Genomic DNA, 13600 nt, shown 5'->3' on the forward strand with positions numbered 1-13600 from the left:
TATAAAACATACCACTCCAGGCACTGCAAAGTGTCTTTTAAATTTGAGTTAATTTTCTGTGCATGAAGAAGGTGCTGCTGTTAAAGTGCTATTTCCACAATGCTCTGTGTGAGGTTTAGACCACTTGCCTGCTCTTTTGGAGCCTGCTCTTCTTGTGGTACAAGCAAACAGCAAGTACCAATTCATGGCAATCTAAATCCAAAACAGGCTTTAAGGAGCATCTTAAGGCCTATACATTCACTGAAAAAAGCCAATCCTAGATGAAGTGAGGGATGCTTTTTACAACACAAGCACGTGTGCCAGAAGGAAGATGATAGTTAAAGCAACTCCACCATCTTACAGTACAAATAGGGCGAGAAAGAATTGGAAGGCTTTTCTCACAGCCCAAAGAGTTCATTTCCTAGCAGATCAAAAATTTTCATCATGTTTGCCCTGATTATAAGTGGAGCCCTACTTTGTTGTTTTTTTTTTTTTTCAAGTGAGAACACCCTGACTAAAACTAATTCTGAGACTTGAGGATATGACTCCTAATTTCAGAGTGGCCTTGACACAAGCTGTGACTTTCTCAGATTGCTTTCAGTTGAAACACTAAATGGAAATTTAAAATGAAATGTCAACCACCACTCAGTACACCAAAGACATGAGATTTGTCCCTTCTCCACACAGAAAAAAAAAATTAAAATAGTAATGAATAGCCCAACAATTAGGATGTCACCCAGTGCAAAACTAATTGTATGTCTAGGTCTTCTTACTTTGCAAGGATAATGGGTGTTTTAGGAATGCAGAATGTTTCTATACTCCTCAAATAATAGCATATGCAACCCTTCACACCAGTGAGAGGCCAGGTAGAAAATGCTGTCTCTCAAACTATTTCATCAAGTATCTACAACTGCAGAAACTTTTCTTTCCTATTGTCATGTGGAGAAAGACAAAGTATTTTTGTTTTGTGGCCAAAGGGATACTAAAGAAATGGCATACAGTCATGTAACAGTGCAGTTTTTGATGAAAGAAGGCTAATACTCCCTTTTTAGTTGCGGAAATTTAATTGGTTTGCAAGGATTATTTCTAATATTCATTTAAGTCAGTATGTCATGGCTTGACTAATGTTGCTAGATATCTGAATTTGGCAATACAGCTGCATTCTGTACACAGTAATGATGTTATCATGCTGCCTCAGAGATGTCCTAAATATTTCTGTTCTATTTAAACGCTAAAAGCTTGGATAATAGCTGATCAGCAATAGGGCTACTTTGCAAATACTGCGCTGTAAATGTTGGCAGATTTTCCCTGCTACATTTTTATAATATAAATAATTTCAGAATGTAGGTCTTGCATAGCATATCATTCACCTGTTTCATAAGGACTTATTCAATTCATGCCCCATTAAGGGCTGCCCTTGGCACAATCAAACACAAGAAAACATAGAATTACCTTAGTCCTCACTGTGCCCTTTCATAAAAGAAATGGGAATTCATTCAGCTTTGATTTAAGGTCTGTTTGGTTCTCTCTGTCCACCATATCCATGTGCTAAGGTGCACGTGCAGGCCTGGGGTTTCTTGTTTGACGTAATGGAGCTCATTAAAGAATTATGTTTCAAGTCTATATGTGCATGTCCACTCTATCTTTAACATCCTGTAATTAATAATTCGATAAAAATAGTGTGAGATTCTGTTGTTATGGGGTAGATTGCATCTGCAATTATCCTGTGTGCAACATAAAAGTTCTACTAAAATTTTAATTACTGTGTGAAGGAGCTTTCAGATCCCTTTGGCAACACTCACAGGCTTCCTCCTTTAATTAGAAGATATCTTGCTAAATATTGATAGCATTAAGCCACAGTCACAGTCGCATAGATCTGAAATGGCTTGGATACTATCTGCTGGAATCTCATCAGCAGCTCTCACACGGGCCTGGGAACACGGGAAAGAGCTGACTGAATAATTCACTGAGAATCGTTCACTCATAAATGTAGTCTGCCTTTATTGCCTGACAAATGGCTGGGAGCTGGTCTGATTGCCTCACGCCTGTTTGTTTATCTGAATGCAGCTGAAGAACCAATCGCATTTTTTTGAACTGCAGACAGATTGCAAAGCCTCCACGAGGAGTCTTTCAGCCGCAGCATTCCGTTTCCATTGACCCACAGAAAAAATCAGGTCAGAGGAGACCTGTGGAGGTCACTTTAGTCTCAGGTGACCTTTCTGGTCATGCTGTGGTTTCCAGCTGCATCATGGCACAGGGACAGCAGGGACACCAGGAGCTGAGTCCAAGCGGGGGGCACAGGGTCCAAGGCACAGTCCTCACCTTAAGGCCTAAAATACGCTGCACTGCACCCAAAGTGCTGGCCAAACAGTAAGTTTTGCAGTTGCATACGAGAAGCTGCTGGCTTCAAGCACAGCAGCTCTAAAGCCTCGGCCAGAGCCACCGAGGAGCAGCCTCCACCCTCCCAAACACTCAGCCATAAGCCTCCCTGCAGCAATTTACCCTTTCTGACTTTTGCACAGTCGCTCACCAGCAAAAACCAGGCCATTACAGGTAGTTTGGTCTTCGTTAAACTAAATAAATGCTGGATATCTGCAGCAAAAGAACATTCAAATAACTAAAAATGCAATTACTGTTGCTGACGTGCATAATATTTCTTGTACAGTTTATTGAAAATTATTTCCAGTTACTTAGCATTTCAGCTAATCTAAATGTTACCTCTGGGTACTTGATTATTTGTAGCTGTTACAGAAAAAAAAAATGCACAGAGTCAATGATTCACAAAGCAGTTGAGTAAACAGGGACTCAAATTATACCCACATTTTCTGATCGGAGCTTTTTAGCTGGACAGCCTCCATCTATGGGATGAAGCATATAATAGAGGCGAACTTTGCTGGCATGTTTCCGACTCTGGAAAAAGAAAGAAAAAGAAAAAGCAAGAAATGAAGTTACAAAAAAAGCAAGATGCTCTACTGCACTGCATACAAAACCAAACTGCAGTAAGACTTCACATCTCTTTGAGATGTGTATACAAGGTGGGAGGAGAAAAGGGGGAAAAGACATAGGTGAGAAACACCTGCATCCTGTGTGGGTTTCCAGGAGCTTTTACAGAGCTCTCCCCCGAGCCGAACTGAGCTGTAGGGAGGTTAGGGCACCTGCTATTAGCAGGAGAAATGGTCCACCTTCACCCCACTCCATGCGAAGTCCTGCTGCCTACAGCTCCCCAAAGGCACAGAGGAAATAAAGAGGTAAGAGAAGAGCAGTGTTTGTTATCGGACCATTTCCACACCAGGAGAGACTGAAAAGATCAGGGTTATTAAGCTTCAGGAGAGACAGGATGGAATCATAAGGGATTAGATGCATACACACAGACAGAAACACACAGTTTCTACACTTCCAGAAGAATAAAATACATAAAGGGAATAAAACCTCACTCTCTAGGAAATAAGCCAACTGATACCTGCCAAAGGTTTGAAAGAAATTTCTCCCATGGGTAAATTATCAGATAATTGTGCATTATATGAAATCTCCTGCTTTCCTTAGAAGCAGCTGGGGCTGGCTCCGCATCGCCCTCCAGCACCAGCACCGCATTGGATGCAGCCAGAGCGTGCCGGCAGGAGCATTGCCCTGGTCACACCAAGAGGCAGAGCCATCCCCAGAGCTGTCAGCCTGCAAAGCAAGATGTAAAAGCTGCTGCAGCAGGAGCACAGACACGCACCTTCAAAAACACTACCTCGCAGTCGGAGCTCTCGCCTTCCAGTAGATGGGAGGGGAAAATAGCCTGTAACTACTAAATAGGTGCATCCAGAGCCCAGACATGCACGGCAGCTATTATTATGCAAATGTTTTCTCAGAATCTCCATTTTTGATTGCCTCATGGAACAATGGCACCATAATATTACAATTTCAGATCACAGATTTGCAATTTTAAAATATTAAATTATCATTAGCATGTACTGGAACATTCTTTTTCCTGTGGCGTGAACGTGGAGCTAAATTTGCATGGAGCTAAATTTGTATGCATAAATGTGACTATGCAATATTTTTTTTTAATGGAGCAAATCAGTCAAGATAAATAATGGCAAATATCTTTCCCTAATTTCACTTCCTGTATCCATTTAGAAAATGCAATTTTCCCTGACAGAACTCAAGCTCTCTTTGAACTTGCTGCTATCAGAGCTTAGCACAGGAAACCCCAAAAGCTTCAGCTACCAGTGATTAGCAGTCCAGATAGCAATGGCATAATTAAGAAATGACAACATAAATGTTTGAAAGGCAAACAACAGTTGTGGAACATCAGCCTCACTATCTGGTACTGATCCTGCCTCAATGTTTTCTTGTCTGGTTTGGGCTAATCCTGCATTTCTTGATGTCTTCTTGTATGCAGCTCCCTATAGAATTTATAGGTTACAAAGTTTTTCCATCTTTTGGTTTGGGTGGGTTTTTTTTTAAGTCTTTTAAATATGAAAAGATTTTAACACTAATCATTCCTATTGTTCTTTTCTGTGGCACTCACCTGTGCAATACATGATGTCTGAATGGCAGCAGTAAAAGGCAACAAAGCTTCAGCTTTTTGTAAAACACCTCTTACTTTATTTACGCATTTGTTTGGATTTATGAATGCTAAGGAAAAGGAATAACTTATGTTTGGCATAATGTTGAACTACATGGTCCCTATGCGGCCTTATTATCCTATGGTTATAAAAGCAGAGCTTAAAATCACCCCCAGCTTTTGCAAGTAAGTAGTGAGTACCTCATTCCCTCGAAGGAAGCAGAGGTAGCACAGCCTATTTGTCAAACCATTTTATCTCTGGTCTTTCCTACATTTACATGTGTATTTATCATCCTAACACCACAGCAAGAGTGAAATGATTGTTCTTGGTGTGCTGCTTGCAAACAGCCCTGCTGGTTTTCTTCTCTCCACAAAGCCACCAAAACCCACTGCAGCAGTGATACGCGGAGAAGGTGAATGCTGGCAGTGACAGCGATGCTCCGCAATGCTCCATGGCCACTTATGGCAGGACAGCTTGTGGCACGGGCTGAGCTGGGCGCTGCTCACTTGCCATCCAAGTGGAAGTACCTGAGGAACAGGGGGCAGAGGAACAGCCACACACAGGAACCACAAAACCAGCATAAATGGGATCAGGGCTCACGCAGCTCCTGTTTTGATCCCCCTCACAGCACCCATGAGACTTAAAAAAGACAAATTTTTGTCACAGCTGTAAATCTGTGGTCTGGAACAAGAACACCGCCTTTGAAGGTATCTGCCTGCTCATCAATAGCCGCCACAACTTATCCTAGGGTGCACTAAGACAGTGTTTCTGTGCCTGTGAATATTTCCTTTGTAGCTTTACAAAGTGTTATGCCAAAGGCACTTTCACTTGAATTCTGTCTCTAGTGTCTGGAAACAACTCCTATAGCAGGGAAGAAGTCTAGCTTAATACTACATACATGCTTTAAAAACAACCCTCTCTGTGTGATGTGGGGGGGGGGGAGCTCAGAAAGGCAGTTTTCACATAGCAACTGCAGGCTTCTGCATTGTAAGTTCATGCTATTGTTAGAAGTCTCATCAATAAAAGTAAACAGATCATTTCTATCTATATCAAACCTATTCTAATACCAAGGACTATGGCTGAGGCAGCAGCATCCCAGCAATGCAACCCTAGCACAGAAAAGAACAAAGCAGAGCTGAGTTGCACTATGAAATGCGATTTGATTTTGCATAAATCAAGTTTTGCAGCACAGTTCTGTCCAGAGCGTGCAGCAGGGAGGCGAGAGCAGACAATCAGGGCTCTGTGGGAAGGACAGCAGCTGGCAGGACCCTGTGAGCTGCAGGCGAGGCTGTTTTCGGACAGAGCAGATGATTTCTGCCTCTGGAGCTAGGACAGCAAGGGATGAGAAGTGAAAGCACTGGCTTATGGAGGATTTGCTCGCTGCTGCAGTAATTTAGCAGCTTTTTTTTGTACGTTTACCAGCAACAGCAATGTCCTTGGGAAGGACCGAGGCACCTCTCCCTCTACAGGGCCAGGAGTCTCTTGAAGAGGCATTAGCTGGGGGTTCACTGGGCTGGACAGCACCGGCAGCGATGCCTCCTTCCTGCAGCCTGGCAGAGGGTGCAGGAGGCTGCCAGCAGCCCCAGCCCAGCAGCCTGCGGCAGCCCAAGGGTCTGTTCCCACTTTGCACTGCTGATTTAAGCTGACCTGACAGTCTGAAATATTTCACCATCTTGCAAGGGACTTCTTCCCTTACCCCAGCCACCTCACCAGCTTCAAACCAACTGCTCTGCTGCTTTCCTCACGCTGTGATTGCTTCTGATCCGATTTCTCTATTCTCCACAGTTCTGTTTATCATCTGCTTTTTCACTCTTCCGCTCGCAGCATCATGTTTTCAGTCAGCCTGCCTTTCCTTTCTTGCTCCCCCCCTCCTCCATGCCCTGCTCTCGAGCCAAAGCCACCAGACCTCCTTTTGCCGGGGACACGCAGTGCGTCAGGCACAGGCAGAGACTGTGCAGGAAATGGGAAAAGGAACTGTAAAGGCAATGCTAATGGCTGTGGCTTCACTTAGCTTGCAATAAATTCTTTTCCAGAAGACCGTTGGTTGGATTTTAATCCTTTTAATGTGTACCGTGTCGATCCTTTTTGTATGCTGGCAGTTTCTTAATTAAATTGCCACAAAACATGCAGTCATATGATTACATCAACTTTATTATCTATATGTGCCCTACTTGTAATCTCATCAAAAGACAGAAAGTTATTTTGGCTAGACCCAGTTCCCCACACCTCATGCAGAAGGCCAGTCACACTGTCTGCCTGAGACCATGCCGTGCAGCCCGCCCTGGAGGGGCTCTGCCCCCCATCACCTCCCAGGAGCTCCCTGCTCTTCCCAAGGCCTGACCAAGGCCAGCGGTGATGATGCTGGGTGCGTGGCCAGCTCCTTCCGAGCACTGGTTTGCAAATGACTGGACTTGCTGATTCAAAAAAGCAACATCCTAGATTTCATAATCATTTAACAAACTTTCCAATTCCTACTGGAACGGAACCAATTTCTCCCTCATTCTGTGATATAACAACATCCTCTGCTTTTCTAAAATAGAGGACAGAAGTATTTTCAGAAAACGCCTTCCTTTTTTTGCCTCTCCTACCCACACAATGAGCAAACACTATTGTCAAGATCCCCGTTGTTCGCTGCAGAGACAAACTCCGTCTGTTATTCCAGACGATGCTGGGTGCCAATGTCCTTTTTCTCTCTTTGTAATTTTTGCAAAGCCTCATTTATAATTTATGGTCATTTCTATCCACTTCCCCTTTTCCTCTGTGAGTTAATTTTTTAAAATGTGTCTCCTCACACTTGTTACTTCCTGGGCACACAGATACGTGTCCGTAATTCCCAATTACATACAACTGGATTTACACTGCTAGGAAGCTGGCTTCTTTAAAGCAACGGGTAGACACATTTCCAGTTTAGACATTAATTTGCTCACACATAAAGGTAATTAACTGCTGATCTACTCACCCAAACAAAGTGGAAGTAACCACTGGCCCCTTCCATTTTTTCTACATCCATGATCATTCCCTCCCTGCCTGTTTAGTCCAGAGAAGGGGCTCCGATGTGCACCAGGAGCAGTCCCTGCTACATGCCATGGGGACCATTTCACAGCCCCAGCAGCATCTCCTAACTCTTTATTCTGCAACTTAAAAAATGAAACAAAAAGGAAAAAAAAAAAAAAAAAGACTTCAGATGCTCCAAGTAAAACAAATAGCTGTGACCTGCTGCACCCAAAGCCGGTGACTTGTAAGGGATTAAAGGGGCTGCTTTGTCTTCCGCTCTGCTCAGCTCTGCAATCACGCAAGGTCGAAGTGTCCAGCCCAAGCCTGGCAAGTTTAATTAAAATCAACATTGTTGTTGCTACAGCCACCTTAACAAGAGAAAAGAGCCACCCACTCGAGGCTCCTTTGAGGGTGGCCCTGGATCAGCACCCAGCGCCACAGCGCATTTCCTGAGGAGCTCAGAACCAGCACCAGGACCACCTCCCGGCTTACCTGGGCGCCAAACCTAGGAGGAGCCTCAGAGTCTGAGAGAAGGGTTCCTGGGCTGATCTTGTTTAATGGCAGAGAAAATGCTGCCCTTGGGTTTCTTCCCTTGGTGCAGTCTCCAACCCACAGGCAAACCAGGGGGGTCGCACCATGCCCTGTGCAGCAGGGACAGCACAGGCTCCAGGGCTGTGTGATGCTCGCTTGCTTACAGGATTTATTCCATAGCTGGAAACCCCTGCCCTGCCATCCTACAACTGCCCATTCAACCAGGACCTATGCTCAGCTCTGCAGGCTCCTGCATGATAGATAGCTGCAGGCCAGCAGAACGGTAAGGCATGAATTTTCTTTCTCAGGAACCACCATTTCATCTTTAACTTCACCATCTTCTATACTGATTTAAACTGTAGCCAAAGTATCTCTGGTCCTGCACACCGCAGCGTGCCCTGCAGAGAGAACAATCACTGCCTGCTCCCAGCTGCTGCTCACAGAGCATGAGGTGGCATGGCTCGGCACTGTTCCCTCATCCACCCCGAGTACCCGTGACTGCCGCCAACTCCACTTCTCCCCCAGACACGCTGAGAGTCCCTCATTGCTTCTCCAGCATTTCTGATGCAGGTGAATTGTACATTCAGGCTAATGCAAATCTGCATTTACTTTTCTTTTGGTGTTCTGGGATTTATTTATTTTTTTTGCAAGCAGTGCACATCCCTGTGAATGTGCCCAGGGAAAGGGGAGCTGGGAGAGAGTGTGAGCAGGGCAAGAACCTGAGGCAAGCTTCATGCAGCAAGCTTGACCTTTGCTGTTTGCTTGCAACCAGCTTCCCAGCTGTATGCAAGCCCTTTATCAAGGTATTTGTGGCATTTAAAACCCTTTAAACTTGTAGAAAAGCAGTTCCTCACATGTCCCTGCTCAACATGCCTTTACCCTCAGATCTGTGCCAGGGGTGTGTACAGAGGTGCCGTGGGTGGGTGCCTTCGCTGCAGCCATGCGTTTTCTCTGCTGCCTTGACCCAAGCCATGCACAGACATCAGGTTCCCCCTGACAGAAACAGATCAATTTCAAGCAGCTCGAGCCCAGGTTTCTCAGCTCAGACTGGTCTGCCACAGGTACTCAGGGTGCTTACGGCTGCATTAACCTCACTGTTATGGTCCTGACACAATGGGAAACAGCACCAGAAGAGTTAACTCAGATACATCTCCTCCTTACGAAATTTACCCAGCACAATGCTGCAAAGCAGCAAACAGCAGCAATGCTTGGCTGTTCTCATTCTATCTCTGTGTGTTTGAAACAAATCACTTTTAAAGTATGTCAGTGCAACTCGCTTCTGAGAACCTGCTCAGCCCCGGTGCAGTGCGTGGGCGGATTTTGTCACAACACACAAAGACAACTAAAGACTCTGCTTTCAAACACCTGGAATCCAAATCCAAACACAGCTTTGAGTTTAAAATATTAAAGAAAAGCAGGAATCAATATCTGGAACAGACAAATGCCTTCCTGTGCATCAGCACAAAGGGGCTGCCGCAGGAAAGAGAGGCTTCTCCCCGGGGATGGCGTGGCTGGGGGCTCATCCCAATCACGCAGCTGAGAGAGGTGCCCTCACTTCCAGCCCAGGAGCCTCCCTGGCTTGATGGGGCATCCCTTGTGCCCCTCCATCACCTCCAGCCCCAGGATGGATCTCATCCCTGGTGGGTTTTACCACTGCTCAGTGAGTAGCCTAACGAACTTCAGTTATTTTTAGCCAGAAACAGGACTCTGTGCAGAGGGAACCTTGGAAGGGAGCTGCATGAGAAGTCTTTATCTGTTCTGCTGCTGCTGCTGCTTAGCAATAGGTTTGGACACTGGGAGTGCATTAAAAATAATGCTTGGCCGTTAATGTTTACAACAGTATAGCAACATGGAGCCTTGTAAAATACCAGTTTAATTTAAATTGGTTTCCTGGAGCACACTACTCTAGTAGCTAATACTGCCCTGGTGAGTATGTACTTACTGTATGCAGAAAAGGGAAGAGGTATCACAGCAATCTCACCATAAAAACTGACACCCACGTATATCTTTCATATATGCTGTGAGGTCGCATTTACCTCAACATATTTTACTTGCTGCTGGTAAATGGCACGACACAAAGTGGATGCCAAGGCAATTTGCAAAGGTCTGTGTGTGCACATACAAAAAACAGAATGGCACCTACATCATCTTTGCAACCAAACAACACACGCACACATTAGAAGCTTTCTTTAGTCTGAATTTTGTTTCCCAAGCTGAGGTTCTACCAAACACCAGTACAATCTGCAGAATAATCTGCAGAAGTTTGAGCAACCACTTGAAACTATATACTGTGCATACAATGCAGCAAAGCAAATTCTCAGCAGTTGGTGGGAAGGACATAGGAACAACAGGTAGGACATGTCCCATCCTCCTTCATCCTCTGAAGTATTTGCAGGTTTTTCTCACTACAGCAAACCAAAACTTTGCAGGTAGGTGCCATGGCACAACAGACCAGCTAGCGATGCTAACATTCCTTCAGCAGCACCCAACCAACACCAACAGGCACTTTGACAGACCAGAGCCTTGTGTAGTTTTGATTCCAGCTGAAATGTGTCCTCTCTGCTCCTCCATCCTGGAAATGCCCGCAGCACCTCGTGTGGGGAGCTCACATCACACACAGAATATTCCAGCTCCTTGTGTTCTGGTGCAGCATTTATTTTGTTAACTGGAATATATGCTCCTTCGCTGCATTAATATTTCAGATACAAGATTGCCTCTCTGAGCACACACATTTTGATCCTTAAAGCACTGATGTGCCAATGGTAAACAATGTTTATTATTCCTACTGACAAGCCATCATTTTATGCAAAGTTTCCCAGAGCAGGACAGCCCAACTGGAAGCAGATTAACTTGAGCACCACTCCAGCCCGTGCAGACAGAGTATTGATGGGGCTGTCGATACTGTGCGCCTGCTTCGCCCACTGTGACAGGGTGAGAAATTCCAAAGAACACTCGGCTCCCGGAGATGAGCCAAAGGGCACAGCACTGTATTTATTCTCTGGAGTTTGCTCTGCATTTGAATTTTAATACACTTTTCCTTTGCCCTCCCCCTGCCTCTCAGGCTACACAGTGAGCATTTAAACATCATTCCTTCATTTCGCAAGGTGAGCCAATAACAGCACATCCACATGACACTTTCCTGGGCTTCTCTTCCTTCAAACCTGGTGTATTTCTTCATTTTAAATGAAAAAGTAAAGTACCATCTGAACACCTGAAGCAATAAAGATTACAATGAAGAAAAGCGTTATAGCAGCTTAAGGAGCAAATGTGGTGATGAATATGCAGCTCAAGGTGGAATCTGAAAGCAACTTTGCATATTTGGTAATTTTCCTGCAGGATTTTCAAGGAGAAACTTGAAAATAAATTGTACCATCTTTCTAATGGCTGTGAATACTTCTATACAGCAATGAGGATTCAGAACTAACTAAGAAACCTTATCTTTCTAATTTACAGAGCAGCACACCAAAGTGACTGCTACAGCCCTCTCTCAACAACAGAGCTGGTAGAGGGTGTTAAATTACGGGTAATCAAGACATTATTCAGGAAAGAGGTCTGCCACTCCAGAAGGATGCAGAAATACCTAAATCCTCTCTGGAACACAGGTTTTCAATGCACTTTCAGCAAGTAAACCACATCTTATTTCCCCCCTCCTCCTCTGCTTGGCACAGGCTACTTCCACAACCACTGCTGCCCGCTGACCTTCTCTGATTTCTCTGATGCTCTTCCCCTTGCAGAGGGATAACAGCGGTCGCTGAGTGTATTGATCCCCTGCTGAAGTGGTCGCACATCTGCAGGGGCTTCTGCTCACAGGGAACAGCCCCAGTTATCCCTCTGCAATGCTTTTGAAGGGTGAAAGGTGTTGGAATAGCAATGCTTTGCTGATAAAAGCTGCAGGAGCTGATTCACGACCACACTGCTGTGACACAAGCCTGAACCCCAGCCTTTCCACCGGCTCCCACCTCCTTGCAAAGGGCTCTGCGCTAAGGTGTGGACACTGGGTCACTACTCTTTTCCTGCTTAAAAACAAAAATCAGCCCTCTCATTTCAAAGTTGTGTCGGAAGGCACACACTGTCTGTGCAAAGACAGAGCAGGAAGGTGCCTTCTTGGCGCGCTGCCCGGCCCCATGGGAACCCTACAGCAAAGCCCAGGACCTTGCCCCTCTCCCCTGACTCTCCTCAGCCTCCAGACAGAGTTGCACAAAGCACATAAAATAAGGGCAGTATTTTGCTGTATGTCACGTTGGTAGCAAAAATATGCTGCAAATACTCTGATTCTTTTGTCATTTTTCCACTACACTTGCCCTTGGAAATAATACTGCTTAATACTGCACGACTGACATCAAATTATTTCTTATTCCTGGCAAAGTCCTGCAGCAGAAAAGAAGAGTTATTGGTTGATGATTTGGGGAAGGAGACGAGACAGCGATTGGAACTGACTACTCCTGTTTGGCAAGATAAAAACATCCCCCTTTCATACACCATTTCCCTCCTTTTCTTACAGAGAAACGTCTTATTTTGCATGCGCAAAGGAGCCAAGATTTCACCGCCTGGCACAAAGGCTGCAAGCCTCCCTTGGCTGTGACGAGGAGCCAGGGGATGAATTCCCCAGCTCTCCCTGCTCCGGCTCAGTCACAGTGCTGTGGACCCACACAAATCACGGCACAGAGGGAGATGCGTTCCCCACACAGACCTTGAGCCTCAGACTCTGGCTTTGCAGTCCAGCCTCCAGCCGGTGCCTCCCCCCTGCTCTCAGCCTGGGCCAGCACCAGGCAGCAGCAGAGGGGAGCACCTCCTGGCCCAGGGTCCCCATGCAGCTCCCCGAGCAAGGCTGGAGCCCCCTGGCAGTGCTGAGGCACCTGGATGAAGCTGGGCACGTGCCGACGGCAGGGTTTTGCTTTCTGAAGTGCTGCACTTTTCCCTGTGTCAAGGGCTGGCAGCTGTGGGCAGCATGGAGCTCTCGTACCTTCACCAACAGAGTTTTGTAAAAGAATGGTCATGTTGTGAAACCAGACATTACAGAAGTGAATATTCTCGCCATAAACTCAATTTGTCCATCTGTCCAGGGAAAAGAAACACCTTATGACTCAAGTGTCTAGCAGGAAGAATGGCCTTCTCCATTCATGTAGCAGATCCTCGGAATGAACTGCTTATGAAACAGTGTCAGAGCAAGAATTATTTGCAGAAATTATTCTCCAATAATTTTCCATGATTAATGTATGTGGGGAAATCACAGACAGCCTGTCCAGTGTCTGAATGGAAAAAGGCTAAGTTCGCCTAATAAATGATTTACTATGTATTATTTGCTCAGGTTTCTCAGAACCAAATCCAGCTTGCATTGGGAAAGAGACTGGAGCTGCAGAAAGATTTCCAGTTTGGTTTTGCAGCCCATGCATGGGCTGCCCACAGAGCCTCCCCATGATGTTCGGTGCCACACCAAGCCACAGCAGGGCAAATGCTGCACGCATTGACAGCATGGGGAGAAACATCCACAACGCTGCTCTGCCCATGCCCCGGTGACATCCCCCTGTGCAGATGCACCTTAT

The 13600-nt window shown here is 45.5% G+C and overlaps 1 protein-coding gene across 26 annotated transcripts in view; it reads right to left on the minus strand.

Annotated features, from left to right (window-relative positions):
* ZMAT4 (zinc finger matrin-type 4) overlaps positions 1–13600 on the minus strand; it is a gene marked incomplete at its 5' end in the record, with an annotated part of 144550 nt that overhangs the window by 82908 nt on the left and 48042 nt on the right. For 23 of the 26 annotated variants that reach the window (XM_084499342.1, XM_084499341.1, XM_084499352.1 and 20 more), the window contains one exon: positions 2800–2889. The exons of the other annotated variants lie outside the window; for them this stretch is intronic. In XM_084499342.1, the coding sequence (XP_084355468.1) occupies positions 2800–2889 (90 nt within the window). The remainder of the gene's footprint in view (positions 1–2799; positions 2890–13600) is intronic. 26 annotated transcript variants of the gene reach the window in all.

Source organism: Aythya ferina (assembly GCF_964211825.1).
Source record: "Aythya ferina genome assembly, chromosome: 27".
In the NCBI taxonomy this organism is placed as follows: domain Eukaryota; kingdom Metazoa; phylum Chordata; class Aves; order Anseriformes; family Anatidae; genus Aythya; species Aythya ferina.